Below are 23077 nucleotides of genomic sequence, written 5' to 3' on the forward strand. Positions count from 1 at the left end.
GTCACTTGCAGGTTTAAATTAGTGCAAGTGGTGGATTCTTTGTAACTTGAAGTCTTTAAATCATGATTTGAGGACTTCAGTAACTTAGCCATAGGTTATGGGTCTATTACAGGAGTGGGTGGGTGAGGTTCTGTGGCCTGCAATGTGCAGGAGGTCTGACTAGACTATCATGATGGTCCCTTCTGACCTTAGAGTCTATGATTTAGTGGGTTTAAATGTGAAAAAGGAAAGGCAGAGCACAAAAAGACTCAGAATATTGCTAAAGCAAATTAACTTGACAGCACAAAAAAAAGATATTCAACTCTAAAAGCAATTTTAAGTTGGAATGGTTTTCATGAAATAGCTTTCTGCACATGTGGGATAACTCCGCCAAATGTTTTCCAGCAAAACAGCTTTAATAAACTGTGATAGGGAAATTAGTGATTGTTAGAGCTGATCTGTGACCTTTTTAGGAAAGGTCACATCACAAAGTGATAGTTAAAAGGGAGGGGGAAATCACAACCTATATAGCTAACTAAACTCAATGCCATGTGCATTGTTTTGTAGCTTAAATATATAGTTTATTTTACTTTGGTAGAATTTTATTTGTGCCATAATGTATTGATTGTGCACACTAAATTCTCTACTGCATGCTAACTTATAGATCAGTTGCTGGCATGGAAAGGGAAAATGGAACCAGGTTTTTAGGCAGCCTTGGCTGGAGAAGACAGATCATTTAGCTCTGTCTTTCCGAATCATAGGAAAAGCCATAAAACTTCTCCAAACAGGAATTCTTTCGGGACACTGGGTAAGGCTCTGAATTTGCCTGATCCCCATGTGCTATCAGGCAAAGTCTTTATTTTTAGTAGGACAGAGCTAAAATTTGGCCTAAGTTGAGACAGTTGAGTACTGTATGCTTTGAGGTAAATATATTTCAGGGGATACTTGAAATGTCCCAACATAGAAGCCAAAGAGAGAGGAAAAATCATCAGAAGTTAATACATTTAGTTTCATCAAGATAAACTTTTGTCTACTACTTCAATCAATAAAGGAAATAATAAAAGAAAATTTTACCTCTTCTGGAGGAAGGCACTGAACCTTTGGTGTTACTCCATAAACACTTGTAAGGGCTTCTTTTATGGCTGTCATCTGAAGATTTAAAAGCCAGAGAGCGCTGAAAGGCATATAGCATCACTTCAACAAATTCCATATTTGTACCGTCACAAAAAGCCTTTTGCATGAAAAACTACTGTAAACAGCTATACAGTTAGAAGAGATTGCTTATCTGCAGCAGGTTTGAAGCTACCCACTCCTTCTAGCAGCAATACATTAAAATGACTTTATAAGTATGACAGCTTCTTACCTGGTAATAGGTACTGCCTGGCTTTATCCCAACTTTCAGGAGACAACTGAAATGAATACAAAATGCCTTTTGTGGAGTAATACATCTTACATTTTATGGGAGTCACTGCATGTAGATATGCTACAGCTAACCAATGGATAAATGGAAAATCCCAGTGAGGGAGCTAGACAGACAGATTAAAGCAAGGGGAATGGGAGAAGCTCAACTCCCCCTCCTTTCCCGAGCTTGAGTAACTAGCATTCCCCTTACTCCTTGGCTGGTGCAGTGAGAACTCTCCTGCTGGAATCAACTTTAACCATTAGAGCCAGATCCTCAGTTGTAGCTGGGAGAGGGGCCCACGGCATTCTCTGCGCTCCCCAAATCCATGGGCTATGGTGTGTCAGTCACGTGATACAGGTTAGAGCAACAGGTCACATCTCTTTTTCCTCAGCTGACCAGAGGGAGGGGGAGGAGTAGGAGTTGTTATGGTCACTGTGTGCTACTGGAAATCCCTGTACACAGGGAGATTTGCCAAATTTAAAGGTCACTTTATACCAGTGGAAGAGCACAAAGCAACTGGAGTGTGGCTTAGGATTCAGAACCATTGTCAGCTGAGAATAATCAAACAAGTTTTCCAGTTAATTTAATATTAAAAGTATATTTTTAAAATGATAAGTCATTCAATAAAGCTAAGCAGGATAGATGGGACGAGCCAAAGTACTTAGTGGATCCCTGTTTTAGACATTTGAGTCCATGTTTTAGGAACCCAAGTCCCTCTTTTGCCTCCACTGCGATCCTCAATACTCCCACTGAACCCACGCTCACTCAGCACCTACATTTTTCCATAGTAAAAGTTCTGTAGGCACCTATGTTCCTGCCTCTGTGCATGTTCACTGCTGTCTTCCTCTAGGTGTTCTGACATCTATCTCCTGCCTAAGTCCCAGAGTGATCCATGAACCAAGGGAAGATAGTCCTTAGCCCACCTAAGTAGAGGCAGTGCCCAATCCAGTAGGTGTGCTCAAAAGGTCCCATTCAAAATTCTGCCAAAGGAGGACGAGGTGGTGGTGCTGCCGCCCACCTTATAACTTTTAGCCCAGTGACTAAAGCACTCGCCTGAGAGGTAGGAGACCCCATGTTCAACTCCCCCCTTTCCGTCAAAGGGGGAGGAAGGATTCAAAACAGGGGTCTCCCACCTCTCAGAGTGCTCAAACCCCTGAGCTAGGGGTATTCAGATGTGGGGTTCTCTCAAGCTCTCCTGACAAAGCTGTTCCACTGTGGATAAATAATGAAAGAATGGTTGGAACAGGTGGACTGGACCCAGGGTCTCCCAGGCTGATAATTTCATGTAGGTTTCACATGAGACATCTGTATGCTGTAAATTTGCACATTCAAGCAGGGAACGGAGAAGCTGAACAGCCAGCTAGTCACTACATGGGGGGCATTTTTAAAAGTGCTCCTAATTAATGTATACCTAAGGAGCTGGGACAAATTGTTATATCCCATCTAAAAGTTTTTTTTGTGTAGCCACCAGTGTGTTGGAGCAGTGAGATGGGATCATCCAATGGGAATAGGAAGACATACCACACTGTTAATTGCTTATGAGTGCATGGTGGGGGCTTTGGCATTGGTTGATTTTGGTCTTTCAGGCTGTCCTCTGTTTCTATTGGATCCTTCCTCTATAGTTCCTAAATCCTAGTCTATTATTCTCTCCCTCAGAAGCTGAACAAGAGTTTTGCCCTTGACTTGTCCTTTTCCACTAAGAGAAACGATGGATGCACTTTATTTTCTAAATGTTCTGAATTTTTTTTTATTGGCCCTACTATTGTAAAATTTAGTTTCTCAAGCACAGTGTTGTATATAGGTTTTTAAAAATCTACAAGAATGTTTCTGGTTACATTACGGTACTTCTAAAAAGGTATAGTAGCCAAAACTTGACTTCCAATTTGACTGTCTATTATAACACCATGCAACCATCTCAGGCCCTGATCCTGCAAATGCCTTTGCATATATTTAACTCTACTGCTGTGAGTAATCCCATAAAAATTAGAAGGGCTACTCACAGAAGTAAAGTTAAAGCACATGTGTAAGTGTGTGCAGGATCAGGGCTTCAGTAAACAAATGGCAGCCTATGGTATCTAAAAATGAATCTACCTCAAGGGCCAATCCTGCCATTCTCATTGCAGTCAATGGGAGTTTTACCTGAAAAGGATGGCAAAATTGGACTCAGAGACAATGAAGACACTTACCGACTGAAATGGAAGTTGGATTGGTGCCTAGTATCGTGTGATGAGAAAAGGAGACTGTACTACAACTTAAAATGGTAGCAGAATAAACCTTGCTCTGGCTCTAGAGTACATTATTAAATACAACTGGCATCAACAGTCATTTTTCCACTGCAGAATGACATTTTTAGGGTTTTTTTCTTTGTTGTTAAGTGTACATCAAAGCCTTTTGCACCACTAAAATAATAAACCAACAGAAGGGGTAGATTTTCATACCTGTTGAGGTCAAGTTTTTGGTAGAGATCCAATGTTCTACCAAAATATTTCTTTTGAGAATTAAGAGGCTCCACTGTGGCTGCACAGGTCCCATGTTTCTCCCACTCATGCTTCCTATGGGAACAAAGCTAAATTCAGTTTTTAGGAGACATGGAATCTGCCCAGGTATACTCAGAGAGCTAAGAGAAAGTCCCTTTAAAATAAAGCATTCTTATCCAAATATTAGTATAAGAACATACATATGACAGATGAAGTTAATAACTGAAACAGGAGAAAACCACCACATCTCTTACAAACAACTGCACATACAATCAGCTAGCATAGGCAAAAATCCCACTCCAAACCCCCCAAATCCTCTCCCTGTATCGCCCTGCACCTCAATACAAGTCAGCAGAGATACTGATTTCTGCAAATACATCTTGTTCACTTTGCCATAGGTGCCAGGTGCGAAAAATGAGAAGCCTCCCATTCCCGGTACCAGCATCTCAGACTGAGACTGGATTAGATGTGATAAGGCAGAGAACCCTAGCATGTAGTAGAGCACACAACACAAAGAGAAAACACTGCTGTAGGAAGGCAGATTTTCACAGTTCTATTAGTGCAAATTGCTAAGGAAATACCAGGATGAGGTAATCGTTTGATCAAAAGAAGAGAGACGCTAACTTGCCCACTGACTGAGACCATAAATGTTACAGTCAGTGGCAGAGCTAGGAACAGCTACATTTTACACATTGGGCTTCAGGGTTTTGTGGATTCTGAATTGTAACAAGACTTACGAAGCCATCCAGTAACAGGATGTATTTTTCAAGTCTGATAACAATTTAGTGCCACATACAGTAGAACGTACAATACAAAAGCCCTGCCTTCATGAAATTTTATTATTTAGTACAGAAACAGAGTTCTATCTGGCTGGTGAACTGGGAACATTTTTTTTCAGTAATACTGCATGAGAGAGTTTCAGACTGTCCTATAAACTATACAAGAGAGAAAAAGAGGATGGTCCATTGGTTAAGGTACTAGTCTGGGACTGGGATATCTGTGTTCAATTCCCTATCCTGCAACAGACGTTCTGTATGACCCTGGCAAATAGATTAGTATCTCTGTGACTCAGTTTTCCACCTGTAAATTAGGAATAAGTAATACTTCCCTACCTCGCAGGAGTGTTGTAAGGATAAACATATTGAAGATTGCGATGTGCCCGGGAACTATGGTCATGGTGGGCCATATAAATAGCTTACACAGATACAGAAAACCATCTGAAAAATATGCATTGTGGGCTAACTCAGGTAAGCGGAACATACCCAAGTTAGTCACGGCTTGACAAAATTTAGTCATATTAGTGTGATAAAAAATGTATTATGAGAAATGAGTCATGTTCAGAAAGTTAAACTGTGAGAATTTGTTTAAAGTGTTAACGTTTCTAAATTTCTTTTAGTATAAACTTTAGTGAGGTCTTCTACACTACGGTAGCAGGCCATGCGTCAAATCGAATTTTAAAAACAATGAAGATGTCTGAAAACCTGGTTTCTTACTATAATGCCAAGGCTATCAGTATCCCAGAATGTAATGCAAAAAAAAAAAAAAAAAAAAAAAGGCCACACTCTATTTTGTCAGTGGACTAACACATACAAAGCAGGAGATTCAGCTATATCTCAAGGCATATTTACTGTGAAAGATGCAGGTGTGGAATCTTTAACACGGACATCCTTTTCCCAAAATGTTCATTAGTGACTGGGGTTAAATAGATGTCAGCACAAAACACAAAAAGCTTGGCATGAATGATTAAAAAAATCCCTTCACTTTTGGGATGCCTTGCTTTCAATCCCTTGACTCTTGTGATGCCCCCTTTATACATCACAAAGAAGGGGCACAAGTTCAATTTTTTTTCTTTTTCAGGATGCCTTTGAGTTATATGTTTACAATAAAAGTTAAAGAACTTAAAGTATGAAAACTCTTATTAAATACTTGGAATTGGAAAAAACGACATTTACTTTTGAGCTGGGAGTGAGTATGAAGACTGAGTTCAAGATTTGGGGTTTGGGGGTGGTTATGTGTAACTGGAAGACTGTAGAAGTAGTGAAATTAGGGGTTTAGAATGAAAATGTTTCTCTCATTGCTATAGATTTGTTACTTTAGAGTCAATACAAATGTGACAGATCAGAATCTATCTGTATGTATCCATACCAAACTACAAACCAGAGGGTCTGCAGCTTTGGTGGAACTTTAGAAGCATGCAGCAGCTGCTTGGAAGAACTGCTGATAGTTTCAGGGCCTGGGCAACCGGACTGTAGTGTCTCCACTGCCAAGAGCTCTGCCCAGCACAGCAAGAACTCATGGGACCCAAAGTTTGGGTTCACTACAGCACGGTGAGTGTCCAGGATGGGGTGCTTGCCCCAGCTTGTAACAAAAAAATTAAGATAACCCTTCTTAAAGAGAAGCTACCTATTTTGCACAGCACAGCTACATGAAAGAAGAGAAAAGATGTAGAAATAATTCATTCTTTTTAACTGTTGAGTATGGGAATGTGGCATTTTACCTTCACCTCTTCCACTTAACACAAAACACAACTAAGGAAACTATGGAAACTGCAGAGATTCCTAGTGAAAAATATGAGACCAATTTCTTTCTTCTCTAATGCTCAGAAAGGCCTTGATTTCTCAAAGCACTTGTGTGGCAAACAGCAAGAGAGGCAAGGTCACCACACTTGAGTATCAGCTCATGCTTGTGCCGAATATGGATGCAAGACAGTCCTCTGCACGGGCAGAAAAGAGTAAATAAACAAACTACCCAACAACAAACCTCTTGTGGATCTCCCTGACCCTCAGCAGCATGGGGGGAAAAAAAAAAGAGGCAAGGCATTACTGCACAACAGGTGTGTCTGAGGACATGAGTTCAAAGGCTCAGCATTCAAATGGAGTACTCAGTGAGACAGTCCCCTCTTTTGATTTCCTTCTGCTAATGGGCATGCAAGGGGACTCACTTATGCAACCTGCCCTGCTCCATCACTTTTTACCGTGTGCTGACATCAGTAATTCTGCCTCTGCACTACGCAGCGCTGCAGAATGCCCACAATGCAGCAAAAATTGTTATGCTCGCCATTGTAGACGGAAGATGGGGTGTCCAAACAGCACTGCAGAGTTCTGCTCCACTTTACAGGAGCACTGAAGCCTGAGCGTGTATGGTAGACAAAGCTAGAGTCATATCAGGTGGGTCTGAGAACTAAACAAATGCAGTGGCTCACAGGCATGTAGATACTGAGGGAGGAATAATGAGGAGCTGCAACACACAGCTGTCCATAACTTGCAGTACTCAAAGGGGATTAGATGCAGATAGTTGCCAGGTCTGTTGATTCTTTCTTCTGCACTGTACACATTTGGGTTGAGCCTACAGCCTTATATGTTTGGGCTGAACAATCTTTTCAAGAGTAAACAATTACTCCACAAGGGACACTTTCAATTTAAAAATGATAAATTGTAGAATACATACATTTCTCTTTCCTATGTTACTAAGATCTTAGATTCTTAAGTGGAAGGATTTTTAAAAATCTATTTACTTGTCACTTTCTATGCTCTTTAATATAATTCTTTCATTTAGCTTTCAAAAAATTTATTTAGTCCATTTCACTTTTAGGTCTTCATGCTGAATTTTCAGGGTTTTATATTCTAAAAAGGAATATTTACAAGGAATGCTTATTTGTTTCATTAGAACTATTTTAACTAAAGTAAAAAATGTGGAAGCATTTCAGCGGTGTTAGGTTTGCTAAAAGCTTGTAGATTCATCAAATCTATAATTAGAGCCATATTTAAGGCAACACTGTCCCTTATTAAACAGCTCCCAGTATTAAAGAGAAGGATTTCTCACACAGTCAACAAATACTGGTCACAGAAAAAGAATTAAAACATACCTAAACCAACTGCCATATTGCTTTTATACTGCTGGTATCCCAAGGTTATTTCCACTTCTGGCAAGACTGTTGTTGGCTAGCTTTTGAGTTAGAAATGCTAAATAGCATCAGTAGCCATGATGAAATATGGGACTAGAGCGGATTCAAAGTTTTCAAGGATTTTTTTTTTCATTTTAATCAAATAGCCGTTTTTCACCAACACACTTGTATGAAAATATTTCACTTATGTTTATCAAGATCTGCTGTCCACTACCATGACATCATATCTTGACTTTCCCCCTCAGAAAAAAGAAACAAGCTCCTACATTCACTCTTCAGGCCAAAAGCTCCCAACTGTTTCAATGAGCAAAGTGAAGTAAAGAGCAGTTGATCAGGGTGCAGGAAGTGCCAGTTCTGTAACATGTTTCTCTCACCCTGGAACTAGGCGGGGATTTGGCTTTCTGTGTAGGGAGAGGGCAGGGTCAAAAGGACAGCCACTCTCCCTGCCTGCTTTATGATACTCCCCCGGAGAATTTTCAGTCCGATAGGTGGAGATAAACTACCCAATCCTAATGGAAAGCACCTCAGAAACTACATCAGTGAAAAGAAAAGGAGTACTTGTGGCACCTTAGAGACTAACCAATTTATTTGAGCATGAGCTTTCGTGAGCTACAGCTCACTTCATCGGATGCATACTGTGGAAACTGCCAAATCAGTGAAGGATTTTAACTCAGCAGCTGGGAGAATCTAATAAAATACTGAATGAGTCCATTAACTTTTGGGGTTGAGGTTTTGGGCAGGAAAGGCTCTTCATTCACAGGCATGCTCTATTGCCTTTTCACATCTATACAAGGAACCCGTGGTGTGAAACGGGCTTACAAGGTCTCTAGTGAGCCAGCAACTTCAAGCATTTATCAAGGAGATATGAAAAATTAATACATTTTGTGACAAAGCTCTGTCCTTGTCTCCGTGGGTCCTGCATTTCCCGGCGGATTTTGCTAGCCTCAGAGGCTCACTGTGACCCTCCACGTAGCCCTTCTCTCTCTAGAGGCAAGGGTCACAGCCTACTGAGCCATTTTCATCATAAGCCAGCGAGGGAGGTGAGGAGAAGTTATCCTCCCTTGCACAGTCTCAGTGGTCTCCCAGTCTCAGTGATTCATCAGGAGGGCAAAGGGGGGAGCCCGGGCCCGCCCTCTACTCCGGGCTCCAGCCCAGGGACCCTAATAGTATCAGCTATGGTAGCTGACTTTTTAGAAACAGGATGCGTACAATTCCCTGGGCTACTTCTCCACAGCAACCCACACTTCCTCAAGATCCACTTCACCCTTACCTCAGGGCCTCTTTCCTTGTGCCTGATATGGTGTATACTGCTCAGTCTCTCCAACAGCGCAACTTCCTCCTACAGCTCCTGACATGCATGCCCACCTGACTAACTGGGAGGCTTTTAACTAGTTTCAGCCAGCCCGATTGGCTTCAGGTGTCCCAATCAACCTAGTTGTCCTCCCTGCCTTCTGGAAAGATCTTAATTGGTCCCAGGTGTCTTAATTGACCTGGAGCAGCTGCCATTTGCTTATTCTGGTAACAGGGATTTCTTTAGCCTGTGACTAATATATCTGACTCCCATTACTTTATTATAGCCATCTGGCCTTGCCCCGTCACAATTTGCAATGGGAGAAAGAAAGAAAAAACAGTTTTTATCTTCCCTTCTTTGACTGAACACAGAGAAGATATGGAAACCATAGTAACGAGCTTAGCCTACTGCAAACACCAAAGACCTTGCAGAATACCATACACAGTAAGAATCATGTTTATCCTGTTACTAACATTACTAATGTTACTAACTGCAGTCCTGCTTTCCAAACAGTCCTCCGTCCTATAAATGTGACCTACAGTCTTGATTCCCAGAACTATGCCCTTGTATTTAGCTGTACTAAAATGCATGTTGTTAAGTGAGGACAGGTTACAACAAGTTCTACAGAGGAATATGGATCAAACCTATCTTTATCATTATTTATTGCTTCACCAACTTGTGGGCCATCTATAAATATTAGCAACACTAATTTTATATTTATTTCCAGATTATTGATAAAGATAACGAATAGAGCTGGGGAAAGAACAGGTCCCTGTGGGAAACCATTAGAAACACCAACATTGGATTATGACTCCCATTTAGGGTTTTTGGGGGTTTTTTTTAGATCTAATCAGTTAACCAGTTTTTAAATAAATCCAATATGGACTGCACTGATTTTTGTATAGTGCTTTTACAAAAAAAAAAAAAAAAAAAAAAACACCCAAGAAACCTCCGGATATTGTGTGGAGCTACATCAAAATGCCTTACAGAAGTATATGTGTAGGATGTCAACACGGTTACCTTTGTCAACCAATCTTGTAATCTCAAAGAACACTATCAAGTTTGTTTGACAAGAACTCAGAGGTTCTTGATTGGTTGCTCTCTGCACCTTCATATACTTCTCGTAGGAGGAATGTCTCTCTCTCCTTCCCTCTCTAAATGTGTGCCATTTTACCAGTCCTATAGGAATGTGTGATACACCTACAGGAGGTCTGTATATGACACTTATCAGGTCTAGATGACTGCACTGACTGTCATGGTAGTCACTGGGACACAATAAAGGCGTAAGGGCCGACACAGGTAATCCTTTGGAAGACTGAGGCCAGAGATCCTGCTTTCATGTAAATATTAATATTGACAAAGAATAAGAGACACAGAAGGAAAGAGCAGAATCATTTCTAAAGTTGTTTTTCCAAGGTTTTCCATGCAACTCCAGCAAGCATCTGAAGCCTGGTACCAAAGGCTCCTTCAGATAGTCATTCAGAAAGACCATGAGATACATCCAAAATTATTTTCCATTGTAGCTTGAACTCACCAGAACTGGGTGCGATTAGGAGATGAATGGAGTATATCAGGCCAATAGTGTCTCATGTCTGGCAAGAGATCCTAGAAATTAAAAATATGTATCTACCCTGAAAAGTGACTTCACACTCAACATACATAAATGGATACAATTTCAAAAGATTGCCCAACTACTTGAAGATTCTTGGCTGAAACCCATTATATAAGTGAAAAAAATTATTGCTAGGTGAGTAAGAGGTTTTATGTGCTGATATGGTGAAAATGTATCCTTATGGCTGTTTCAGATGCAAATGTATAATTAGATTTTGAAACACTGTACAAAAATATTTCCTTTCTTGAAATAAGATGTTTCTGTAACTGTTTAATTAACTGATTAATTTCTGCAACCCTACAGAAATCCTGTTAAATTGTAAAGTTCCTGTCTTACTCATCTCCAGACTTTAATCCCCCATCCTGTATTATAAAGCAATGTTTGACTGAAAAATGGACTTTTCCATTCTTTATGGTTTGAAAGAAGTCAAATTGATCATAGAGCTTACTGTTCAGCTCTCCTTAATTTGCATTCTCTGCACCCCAGCTTGCAGATGTACCTCACCTCTGGGAAAGGACAGGCTGCAGCCACCACTGCTTTCACTTCCCTTATTGGTTCCATCAGGGGAACAGCTTTAAGCAACAGATGACGCTCAACAGGAGTCCTACTACTGGACGCTATGTGGAAAATGCACTCCCAGGTGCTGGGCTGCCCAGCAGTACAGAAGTTGCAAGGGGTGCACTAGTTGTACCCTCCCCTCCAGAAAGATTTTTTGCCCCAGGTGGCCCAGAGCCAGTGTTCTGCCAATTTCTACTTGAAAAGACAAGTGAATGACTCAAGCCATATGTATATACAAAACCAATGGTGATTTGAGGGAGTTGTTGAACTTCATCGAGACTTAGAATAAGGGAATAAAGCACCTAATGAATGTTGGAATGGGAATTTTTAAAAGCGTAACCATCTCAGATCACAAATTAAAATCAGAAGTGATATGCTATGAAGTTATATATATTTGGGATTTGAAAACGTAATTGTGTTCAATCCTGCTCAGAATTAACATTTTAATTTAAATAAATTAAATTACCTTAATTTCAGTCACATTGAAGTGCCATGTTCTATTACATTCGTCTACTTTATCAGGCCTAGGGAAGAAATATACAAATGAAAACAGAATGCCCACTATTAGGTACTGGGTGGAAAAAGTCATGTCATGGAGCTACATTTCAAAGTTACAAGACTATAGCTTTGAAATTTGAGTTTAAAAATCCAAGGCACCCAAGTCAATCTCTACAGCATTTTAACCAACACAAACACATTAAAATTCATTACGTGCTAATTGTGTCTGAACTCTTCTAAGTGCAGAGGACCCTGTTGTGCCCTTCACACCACTTTAGCTATACATAAAGTTCCTGAGTGGTGTGGAGGACTTTGCCTGGGTCCTCTCCAATGAAGTCAATTCCACCCTAACTGAGACACTCAACTTATGATTCCCCAGACCCACACAAATTCCAGCTGCCTTGGACCCTAGTTGTGATGCTGTTGACAGTTTTATAGAGGATAGGCTACCAATCTGTTGCATGTTTTCTTGCAATCACTTATATTTTTAATGAAAAGTCTCTACATCTTCACAGAGATTCCAGCCAGTTGTTTCCTTTGAGACAGACATGTTTTTCACAAATTTCTATGAGTTTTTTGTAACAGGTTTAGACTCCTGAGGCCACACTCAGTCATGAGACACTAACAAGTGCTCTGAACTCAGAAAAAGAGGAAGCTATACTCCTTTACATTAGCAACTTTGGAAATAGACTTTTAAAAAAGAGCTTATTCTGCAATTTGATTTGTGTGCCTGCACATGATCACCAAGCATGTGAGATCATATGTCAGCAGTGTAGTGAACTATACAACTTTGGTCTCTGGCTAGAGCAGGGTTCTTATATTTCAATACGCTACACACTCCTAAGACAGAGCGGATCAGTGGAGCATCCACCAGCACAAAAAACTAAACATCCTGGTAAGTTAGAGGTCTGACTTGAACCTGCAAAGGCACAGATTCAGTGATAAATGGGATTTTGCTCTGAAAACTGCCTGTGGAAAACATGGTAACTTCTCCCTCCTCAGATCTGCTCCTTGTGTGTATTCAAAGTCAGATCAGCAGACAAAGTATATTTTTTATTATTATTATTTTTAATTCTGCAGAGCCAACAGAACAAAGAAGAGAGAAGGCACTGAAGTCTGTTTTTGGATGCATCATCACCAGTATTGTATACTAAGATCTGACCAGTTGCATCTGCGAAGATTCCTTTGATAGTAACTGCTTGCTGAGGCACCAACGAGAGCAAAATTTGAAAGACAATGGAATGGGAATACAGAGGGCTTAACTGGACCTGTGGGATTTTTATTATTGGAGAAGGAAAAAACCAATCTTGACTCTCAGTGCCTGATTCTCAACTTGCACCGGTTTTACACTCATGTAAATCCATTGACTTTAGCTGATTTACACGAGTAGACAATTGGGCCTTCAGAACCCAAGTGAATTTGTAGGGCTGATAGAAAACAGCATTTGTACTTGTAAATGAGCACATTTAATAAGGGAATTGTTTGGACACAACAAACATGTAACCCTCAATCCCATGTTTACAAAGTCATTTTTCAGATTAGAAACACACTTCAAAAGTTTCTCATAATTTCCCTTCCATAGGTGGAATGGAAAAGGGGAAAACATATCTTAAACTGATGTGACTTTATTATCAAAATTAGAAGTCATATGTCATGCTCTTAAACCTCTGTGAGCTATGCTACTGAAAATGCCTACATAAAACTATAAAATCAAGCAACTCAAGGAGAAACACACTATAAATTAGGCATTTTAATATGCATACTACTGGGTAAATTTGCAGTGAAAGCAGAAATAAAACTGATAAGACAAATTTTAGAGAAGTTACATTCTGTATCAAGACTGGTGATGTTTTTAGTTGGATTACAGACCACAGTTTGGAGCTGTTTACGGTTGCTGAAAGTCTGTGTATTAATCCTTATGAAACATAATATGAACATTTTCTTCTTCAAACTCCTGTCTAGAATCAAATAACTAATCCCTGTAATGCCTAAATACTATCATCCCCATTCTACAGGTTAAAAAAAAAAAAATCATTGAGTTATTTACCCAAAGCTACTGCAGGAGTCAATGCCAGAGATGGGATTAGAGCCCACACTGGCTTCCAGTCCTGTGATCAAATCACACACCATGGGTGAAACTCTGCTCCTCTGAAGTCAATAGAAGTTTTGCCATAGGATTCTATGGAGTTAGAATTTTGTCCCATGGCTCTTTCAGATTTACAATTCCGTAGCAGAGAAGCACAACTGTGTCCTTTTTAATAAGGATATAGACCAGATTCAGTGCTGCTTTAAGTGGTTACAGATCCATTGACCCCAACTTTAAGAGTCTGATTCTTCTCTCCCTCACACTCATTTTACAGCATTGTCTCTATTGAAGTTATTTCTGATTTACACTGGTGTAAATAGGAGGAGAATCAGGCCCTTACACTTGAAGTCAATGAGGCTGTACCTGCATACGCCAGCACTGAATTTAGACCAACATGGCATTCTTTTCCAAATTGAAATTAAAAGGATTTGTTTTAAGTTCTTACCATAGTCCATGAATTGTCCAGTACTGGGGGGGATCTTTGCAGTCATTCTCACTCATCTAAAGAAAGCAAAAAAGTCCATAACATTTATTAAATACATTGCTTAGTCAGAGATCACCTAATCCATTTTGGGTTTAAAAGCATTAGATCATGCTAAGGGACTTACCACAAACATGCTGAATGAGCAGCACAAATATATGAAAGATCAAGGGCAGATTCTCAGTTAGTGTAAATCAGCATAGCTGCATTCACTTAGATGGACTAAGTCTTATTTAGATCTAATGAGAATCTGGCCTGCAGTTCCCAGCAGTTTCCTATTTAAGAGATCAGCAAACCTTTTCATTGAGTTCAGAGTTCCCAAAACAAAGAGATTTTAAACACTGTGAGAAGCCATCAATTGTGTGTTAGTGAAATCAACCAGGGCCAGTTTCAGGGGCAGGCCAGCAGGGCAGTTGCCCTGGGCACCAACTTCCCGGGGAGCACCACTCCGCTGTGCCATTTTTTTCCCCACTCCACTGGTTAGCCAGCTAAGCTACTCTTGGGGGAACGAAAATGTTCTCCGGCCCTGACGCCAGCAACAGTTTGTACATGTCCATGAGCAATTCTACTGCTGGTATAAAGAAAATGACACAATCCAGATTGCTGCAGTATGCAGCACTCTATTGGCTGCAAAATCCAAGTAGACATACAGTGATTAAGGGAGAGAACCACACCAGCATTCACAGCCCAAATAATTACCTATGCAAATCATTAACTGCTAAAGAAAGGGCAGAACAGTAGATACAGGAACTTCTGAGGAGCTCAGTAAATATAATATGGGGGCCCAGTCTTGCAAACACTAATCCCACTGATTTCAGTTTAACTACTTGCTTGAGCATGGATTATTACTATTCTATAAGGGTTGGGGTTCCCCGCCTGAAAGGAAGCAAAGCCCTTGACTACACAGCGAGAGCAGAGCACTCTGTGCATAAAATGTTTTTAGTGTAGGTTATATGCTCCTGATCAGTCACTAAACTTGATGCTCAGACTGTCAGACTCCGTGTTTGTTTGTTTTTTGTACTTTCCCCAGTATTCTGCCTGGTGACCACCAAATAGTTTAATGTAAATATTTATCAAAAAACAAAAACTCCCTACTAGCTTCTCTTTTAATCTCTGCATGTTCCTTTCTGCCCTAATTAGTGTGATTCACTTTGTCAGAGCTACTGCTCTGACACTGCAAAAGGACAGAATAAGACCTGTAACCTCACTAATTATCTAGGCTTCTACAGTCCTATGCCATGCATAAAACAGCATGCTTAATTTTTCACATTTGCTTTCCATGTGTGTCAGTTTCCTTCCTCTCTGATCTTGCCACCTACATAGTGTAGTCACTAGACAGCAATTAAACCCAGTGTCTGTTTTGTTCCAGAAGGGAAATTAGACAAACAACATCGCTCCTCAAAGGAGGCAGGCGTTGTGAAATCAAAACACTTCAGATAGCTAAACCAGAAACACAGTCAATTAACAACTATCCAGTAAGTTACATCTTCCCTGGAACACTGTCTTACACCTAAATAGCTCGGACCACTAAGTTTGCTAATCACTTGGGGCCTGCTCCAGCTCCCATCAAAGTAAATGGCAAAACTTCCATTAACTTCAGTGCAAGCTGGATCAAGACCTTGCTTTTAAATTCCTAGAAAGTCAAACATCAAAGGCTGACAGTCCTTCAAACTGAAGTCCTTCTTAGACTGGTATGAACATAGATTAAACTCACCAAGCTTGAAATTCAATTGGCTTGCACTTTATGTAATCATTTGAAACCTATGCAAACTGAGTGCAAGCGAGTGATGAATTCTGATCTGGTAGCATTTTACACCAAACTTTGCACAGGCGTAAATGGACAAGGTGCAAGGTACCAGAGAATCAGGCCCACCACACTGAACCGGCTGGCACGGTACCTTTTACAGATTTCACTTTCTCTATATTACCCTCCAGATTTCAGAGTAGCAGCCGTGTTAGTCTGTATCTGCAAAAAGAACAGGAGTACTTGTGGCACCTCAGAGACTAACAAACTCCTGTTCTTCTTCAGATTTGTGGTTCTTTGAGATATTGTAGCTGGTGTGGAAGAAGAGGAGTAATATGGTTTTGAACATTTTGACAACCATTTGGCAATCAGACTGTACAGCACAGTCCAATTTGGTTATGATAAGCCATCTTTCAAACTGTATTAGAAAAACCAGAATGCAGATGCAAGCCACCAGAGGGCCCATTTATCACTTCTTATAATGAAAGGAAGAATGGTGTGTTGGTTAGAGCCCTATCCTTGGGAGACCTGGGTTCATTCACAGTTCTGCCACATACTCCCTATGTGATCCCAAGCAAGTTCTCTGTGGATCAGCTCTCTGTCTGTAAAATGAGGATAATAGCACTGCCCTACTTAATAAGGTGTTGTGAGGATACATATATTAAAGACTGTGAGGTGCTCAGAGACCATGGTATTGGAGGCCATATAAGTACCTACAATAAATAGATCTAGTTTAAATGAAAATCTACCTCATTTATATAGATCCTACAAAAATAAGTTCATCCAGGATAAACACCAAAGCAACTGTGAAAATGGAAACTAGAGGCTGGTTTCTGTAGTTACAATATAAACTGATTGTCTTGCTTCAGAATACGTACCAGACTCTCACGAATATGTAGCACAGACCACTTGCAAGCAAACATTTGCTGGAAATACTCACAAATGTGTAGAACTATAACACAACTGCTCTGAGGTAACCTGGTTTTAGAACAAGCTCCTTCAGAAGAATACAATATGTTAGTGCTCGGGGTAAAATGTATCTATAGTGGGACACGTCTCTTGGGTAATACCAGTACAAACATGAGACTATCCAGTTCAGAGAAGGAACATATTGTAAAGGCAACTGTACAGTTAAATAATTTTGGAAATGTGAAAGGCATAACTGACACAAAATTGCAGGCCATCAAGCCAACTCATTTTTAGAAACAGCAACGTTTGCACATGACTAACAGAGGAACAAAGGAACAACTTTATTTGGTGTCCATAAGCAAGGACTTTTTGGTCTAATGACAGATCAAAACAGCAGTGGTTCACCATAATCTCTTTGATTGCTGAATTCTATTTTATTTGATGTGTCTCTTTTCCCTTGTAACCTTTAATATGCAGTCACAACTAAAACCCTGTAGCTAGGAACGTCTTTGGTCACATCAGTATTATTGAAAACTGGTTTCATTCTTAAATGAAATGTGTGATGCTGGCAGGCCAGGCGCCAGCTCATGCTAAGGTCCCCATGTCTCAAGTGGACACTGATAAATACATAGCTGGAATCTGTCTGGCTTACTTGTGGGTTAAAATTGATAGAATAATTGGGACACAAATATGGAGGGTAATACATAGAAGAAAGTGAAATTGTTTGAATTACAAGCAAAAGTGTTTAGATTATTGAATGCTTGGGAGTTGCTGCATGCATTAATCTTATTTGTAATATCTGTGTTCCAAACTGTAATGTAATACTATGAGCAGTTGTATTGTGAGCCTCTGTGACTGCATACAGGAGAGGGACATTAATTAATGTGAAGAGATGCTCTTCTACAGAAATTGTTACATCCCTCCTGAAAGAGGAGACCTATTGATACCAGGTGAGCTAGGGTTGGATCTTACAACTGGAAACTCCCTACATCTGGAGTGAGAAAGAGTCAACAACAGTCAACAGGACTAAAGATACTTGTTGTTCTGCTCTCCTCCTCATGAAGATCAGTCATGCAAGTGGTCTCCTCCCATCAGCTGAGTTTGCAGCTGAGAGCACATGACAGGAGGGGGATAAAACCCCCAAATTAAAGGAATTAAGGATCTCTATGCTGCTTGGACTCTGCGGGGCAAGGTGTTTCTAGGTCTAAGCAAGAGATTCCCCAGATGCTTAGCCTGGGTTAGCCCTGAAGGACAAACAGAGCCTGCTGATTATAGACGTCTATATTACCTTTTGAAACCTAGGACTAACTCATTTGTGTGTCTGGATAGGTCTACACTGCAATTAAAAACCTACCACAATTAATTAAATTAATTTACACCACAATTAAACAGCCACTTAGCCTGAGTCAGCACTGTTTAACTGTGGTGTTAATTAATTAATTAATTGTGGTGGGAGGGTCCCAAAGCCCGGGCTCCAGCCCAAGCCCAAACATCTGCACCACAATTAAACAGCCCGACGAGCCTGAGTCAGCTGGCATGAACCAGCCATGAGTGTATAATTGCAATGTAGACAGAGCCTATATTTACTTGCTTTATCCTCGTAAATAACTTTCCCTATTTAATAGGACTTCATACAGTTTACAAGTGTTGTCTCTGGTGTGAGATCTAAAGCACAACTGACCTGGGGTAAGTGACTGGTCCACTGGGATTAGGAGTAACCTGATTATTCCTGTGATTCTAAGTGTAAGGGACCATCTATCACAGAGATAGACTCACCTGGGTGGTAAGACACATGGAGTACCCAAGGGGACTGTCTGTGACTCCATGTTAAGGCTGTAAAAGTATCTGAGGAGTTTGCACTTGGTGCAGTTAGTTGGTAAAATTTATGTTTAAAACTCACAGCCAATTAGGCGTTTGTGCCCTGGTTTTTAGTGGTCTGCCCTGGAGTTGGTACTCGTGGTCTTGCAGCACCACTGTGTCACCAATGCATTCCTGTTTAACAGTCCTCCCCGTTTCCTTTCTCCTAGGTGGCTCTCTCATTTGTTCAGTTGCTATGTGGGGTGCAAAACAGATTTAGGCAGAGCTGAGAATCTGGCCTTTATCTTCCTTCCTGTTCTCCCCTTACTCACCGAGACAGAGACTGAATGACCAAACTTTTACAACAGATTCCCCCTCTCCACAGGCCTCCATATTCCCAATGAATGGCAAGGCAGCTACTGCTACTGTGTGCGAAAATAAGTATCTCCAGAACAGGCAGCACTTAAAACAGACTCTAATCAACTCCAAGAAAGACAGGCACAGTCATTAAAGCTTCCCTCCGCCAGTTCCTTAGCCCAAGTTCTCCAACGGGGGGGGAGGGGGGAACACGACAACTTTTCCTATTCAACTGTTCCCGTTCCCATCTAACAGGGTTCACAATCCCCTAGGATTGAACAGTCCAAGTCTTACCCTCCCCAAAGGTCTCTAACTCCTACAGAATTATAAAGTAGCTCACCACCACTGAAGCCATGATGACGAGTCAAGTGTAACAGCACACCCCTCCTTTAAAGAGTTCTCTAGCATGGCTTTGCATGGCTTTTAAGTAGTTTATAACATTTCCTCTGTATTAGAAATAGCAGTCAAGTGTCACAAGTGACTCAAAGGCTTAGAAAAAAATTCACTGCACAAAGTACTACTTTTATGGGAGGTTGATAAATCATTGGAACAATTTATTAAGGGAAGCGGTAAATTCATCATCACTCAGAGTCATTAAATTGAGATTGGATGCCTTTCTAAAAGAGATGGTCTCAGTTCACCCACAAGTTACTGGGCTCAATAATGTTCACTTATGGAGCAGGAAGAACATTTTTCTCCACTGTAGGAATCACTAGGTGAAATTCTAAAGCCTGTGTTATGCAGGAGGTAAGACTAGATGACCCTAATGGTTCCTTCTGGCCTTACTCTATTAACAGAAAACCTAAACATACAATGTCCAATCTAACCAAGTCAGAGAAAAGACTTACTCAAAAGTTACCATACACAATAAAGTAATAGCTTAAAATGTATAAACATCTAAGGTATGTATGCTCTCTATTTCTAGCATGAACACTCTACTCAAGGGATTTCAAAGTGATCATGAAGCAGATTTCATTTTAATTTACTAAAGAAAGAGTTACAGTTTTCTGAATATCTTTTCTGTACACACAAACAACCATAGCCGGTAGGAATAAAGACGAACATCATCTGCACACCAAGCAAGAGTTTAACCTCCTGGAGACAGCTTTGCATATAAGCAAAGCGGCTGACTGACTGACGCACCCACCCACTCCACCCCGTCACGAAATATAACCTAATAATAAGCATTTGCATAGAGTATTTTATCATCAAAGCACTTTACAAACATGAATGATGGAATCTGTGTTGTAATCTCCTGTATCCATTTTTTTTAAAGTCATTAGAGTAGTTTATTAATCATTTTGAAAAAAGAAGGCACAACGCTAGTGATATTTTCCTCCTGAAATTAATATGTAAATCATTTGAAAGACACTTAAGCTGCAAAACAATCTGTTTCTTAAAAGACTATATTTTTTTAAACCAACTACAGTTGCATTCTGGAACCCTACTTCCATATATTATATGATATTAACAGGAATCTGTAAGTTTTGAAAGCATAGGAGGTGGAACTGAAGTTAAGATTTCTGTAAGCACTCAAGGCTGTGAAACGGTGGAAAATGTCACCTAACGATTATATTCTTTCAGAGTTACTCTAGTCCATTAGATACATTTGTATCCATTTTGATTCCTCTCCCCACATGAGACACTGTAAGGATTACTATTAAGAGAGCCTGCCTTTTTGGTAGCTTGCCAAGTCTTCAGTTATCCTGCTTGCAGCTTCTTCATTTTAGCTCACAAAATTATATAACATTTCAGCCAACATCAGAGTTCTAGAATTAAAAGCAGCAGCCAGGGTGGATGCATAGTAGTACAATATTTTACTTTGATAGTCTGCATGTCTCATTCATTTAACCACAGATTTGCAAGGCCCTTGATTTTGGGTTGCCTGTTTGCATGCTTGACTTGTCACCAGATTTTCAGAAGTGCACACCACCAGAAGTCCAACTGAAGTAACTGTGAACTGTGTGCACCCAATAGCACTGAAAATCAGACCTAATACACCTCAAATTGGACACCCGAAATCAGCTATCACGTTTGAAAAATTGGCTGTTAAGTTCTCCACTATCATTGCCTCCCAATTTAGAATACTGTAGAGCACAAATCCTGCTCCCTTCAGAAGAGTTTAACACTGTATATGCTTTACTGTTGCTGCTTTTCTCCCTAATTTGATTCCTGAAACAGGATTGACAAGCCTAAAAAGCTGCCCTTAAACAAGAGAGCATGCCCCTGAATGCTACAGTTAGAGGTTTAAACGTGTCTCTCTCAGAATTGCAGTTCCAGATGTGCAGCAGCAACACTTGCCCTAGCTGAGGCTTCTCTTTATTAATCACAGGATGATATGGCCCTGCCTCAGCCAATCTGATTAAGAACCCCCAAAAATGTACACTTAAATTTGAAGTCAACAGCAAAAAAGCAGATCTCTGTTGTGTGTTCTACCTCGCTAAAAAAAACCCACACCACTTATCAGAATTTAATGTCATTGGAACTGAAGGGAAGTACATTTATTTGCTAAGTACTTTACAAATATAACTGGAAACTCTGCTCTAGGATTCCTGCTAGGACATATCAGTGACAGATATTGAATTTTTCAGTTTAATCCATATTTAATGACAGCACTAAAACAATAGAGCCAATATTGTGAAGCTTAATCAAATTGGTAGACAGGTATTCTTATGAATAGTTCATTGACTTCAGTGAAACCACTCATGTGAGTAACTGCCCATTAAACTGAGCTAGGGTCACATAGCCGTATGAGCCTAAAACTGTAAGGAGACATTGCTCATTGTATGTTTTACTATTCAGGCTTATTTGCTACCTCTTAGGGTTATAGACTGTTATAGATATGGCACCAGCCACTTGTTCTTTCAGAGGCTCGAGAGCAACAGTAAAGATGTGACAAACAGATATTAACCAATACTCAGAGAAGTGAGAGTACCAAAATGTAAAAAGAAAAGGAATACTTGTGGCACCTTAGAGACTAACACATTTATTTGAGCATAAGCTTTTGTGAGCTACAGCTCACTTCATCGGATGCATGCAGTTTTTTCCACTGCATGCATCCGATGAAGTGAGCTGTAGCTCACGAAAGCTTATGCTCAAATAAATGTGTTAGTCTCTAAGGTGCCACATGTCCTCCTGTTCTTTTTGCGGATACAGACTAACACGGCTGCTACTCTGAAACCTACCTAAATGTAAGTAGATTTAAATATTTCAGGGATTTTGCTACAATACTAGGTTCATCTTATTTTCAGCTATGTACAGCATGATCTACACAGTTACATTTACAATTTTAAAAAACCAAAAACAAAACAAAGCTCACCTTGCATACGGTCACGGGCCAGTGATGAACAAGGAACAGCTTTTTCCAAGTGTGAGGATGGTGCTCACTGGAGAAGAAGAGACGAGACATTTATTTTCCTCATGCATTTCAAAAAGCAAAACTCCTCCAACTAATGACACACTGCTAAGTAGTGTAACACACATTGATTTTAATCAACTATTATTTATTCTTTCTATTGCAGCTGTACCTAAGGACCCCAAACAAGAAGTAGGGACTTGCTGTATAAGGCAGTGCACAAAGAAATAGTGGGTTTTGATTGTTATTAATATATTACTTATTGTTAAACAAATTCCACTGATGGCAGCTCATCTCCCTATAGATTTTCTATTTAATACACAGAGAATGAGAATAATTTTATTAGATTTAGAAGAGCGCTTACTTGGACTTTTTCTTATAGCAATAAAAAACACATTTAGAAGGTGCCAGGAATCTCTTAATTTTTCTTCATGGCTGTGTTATTTGAAAAGGATGTGGACAGCATTCTTGAAACTGTAACTGTTCTTCTAAAACAATCACTATGATCACACAGAAGTTGTGAAAATGACATGACTGTAAGAGCAATGCACTTACTCCTCAATGTGAATCTGTTGTGTAACGCCAGGGCTTGAGGCAGTGAAAGCAAAACTCCTAGGTTAACAATTT

General features: G+C 40.1%; 1 protein-coding gene across 3 annotated transcripts in view; it reads right to left on the reverse strand.

Annotated features, from left to right (window-relative positions):
• RNASET2 (ribonuclease T2) overlaps positions 1 to 23077 on the reverse strand; it is a 36410-nt gene that overhangs the window by 3344 nt on the left and 9989 nt on the right. The window contains exons 3-10 of one of the 3 annotated variants that reach the window (XM_074948761.1): positions 22415 to 22481; positions 14253 to 14308; positions 11690 to 11747; positions 10588 to 10658; positions 6619 to 6633; positions 3820 to 3933; positions 1343 to 1388; positions 1054 to 1128 (exon numbers count right to left, since the gene is read on the reverse strand). In XM_074948761.1, the coding sequence (XP_074804862.1) occupies positions 1054 to 1128; positions 1343 to 1388; positions 3820 to 3933; positions 6619 to 6633; positions 10588 to 10658; positions 11690 to 11747; positions 14253 to 14308; positions 22415 to 22481 (502 nt within the window). Of the gene's footprint in view, positions 1 to 1053; positions 1129 to 1342; positions 1389 to 3819; positions 3934 to 6618; positions 6640 to 10587; positions 10659 to 11689; positions 11748 to 14252; positions 14309 to 22414; positions 22482 to 23077 lie in introns of all 3 variants that reach the window. The other 2 variants (XM_074948760.1, XM_074948762.1) reach the window with 2 other exon arrangements.

The sequence above is a fragment of the Natator depressus genome, chromosome 3 (assembly GCF_965152275.1).
Source record: "Natator depressus isolate rNatDep1 chromosome 3, rNatDep2.hap1, whole genome shotgun sequence".
Lineage (NCBI taxonomy): Eukaryota > Metazoa > Chordata > Testudines > Cheloniidae > Natator > Natator depressus.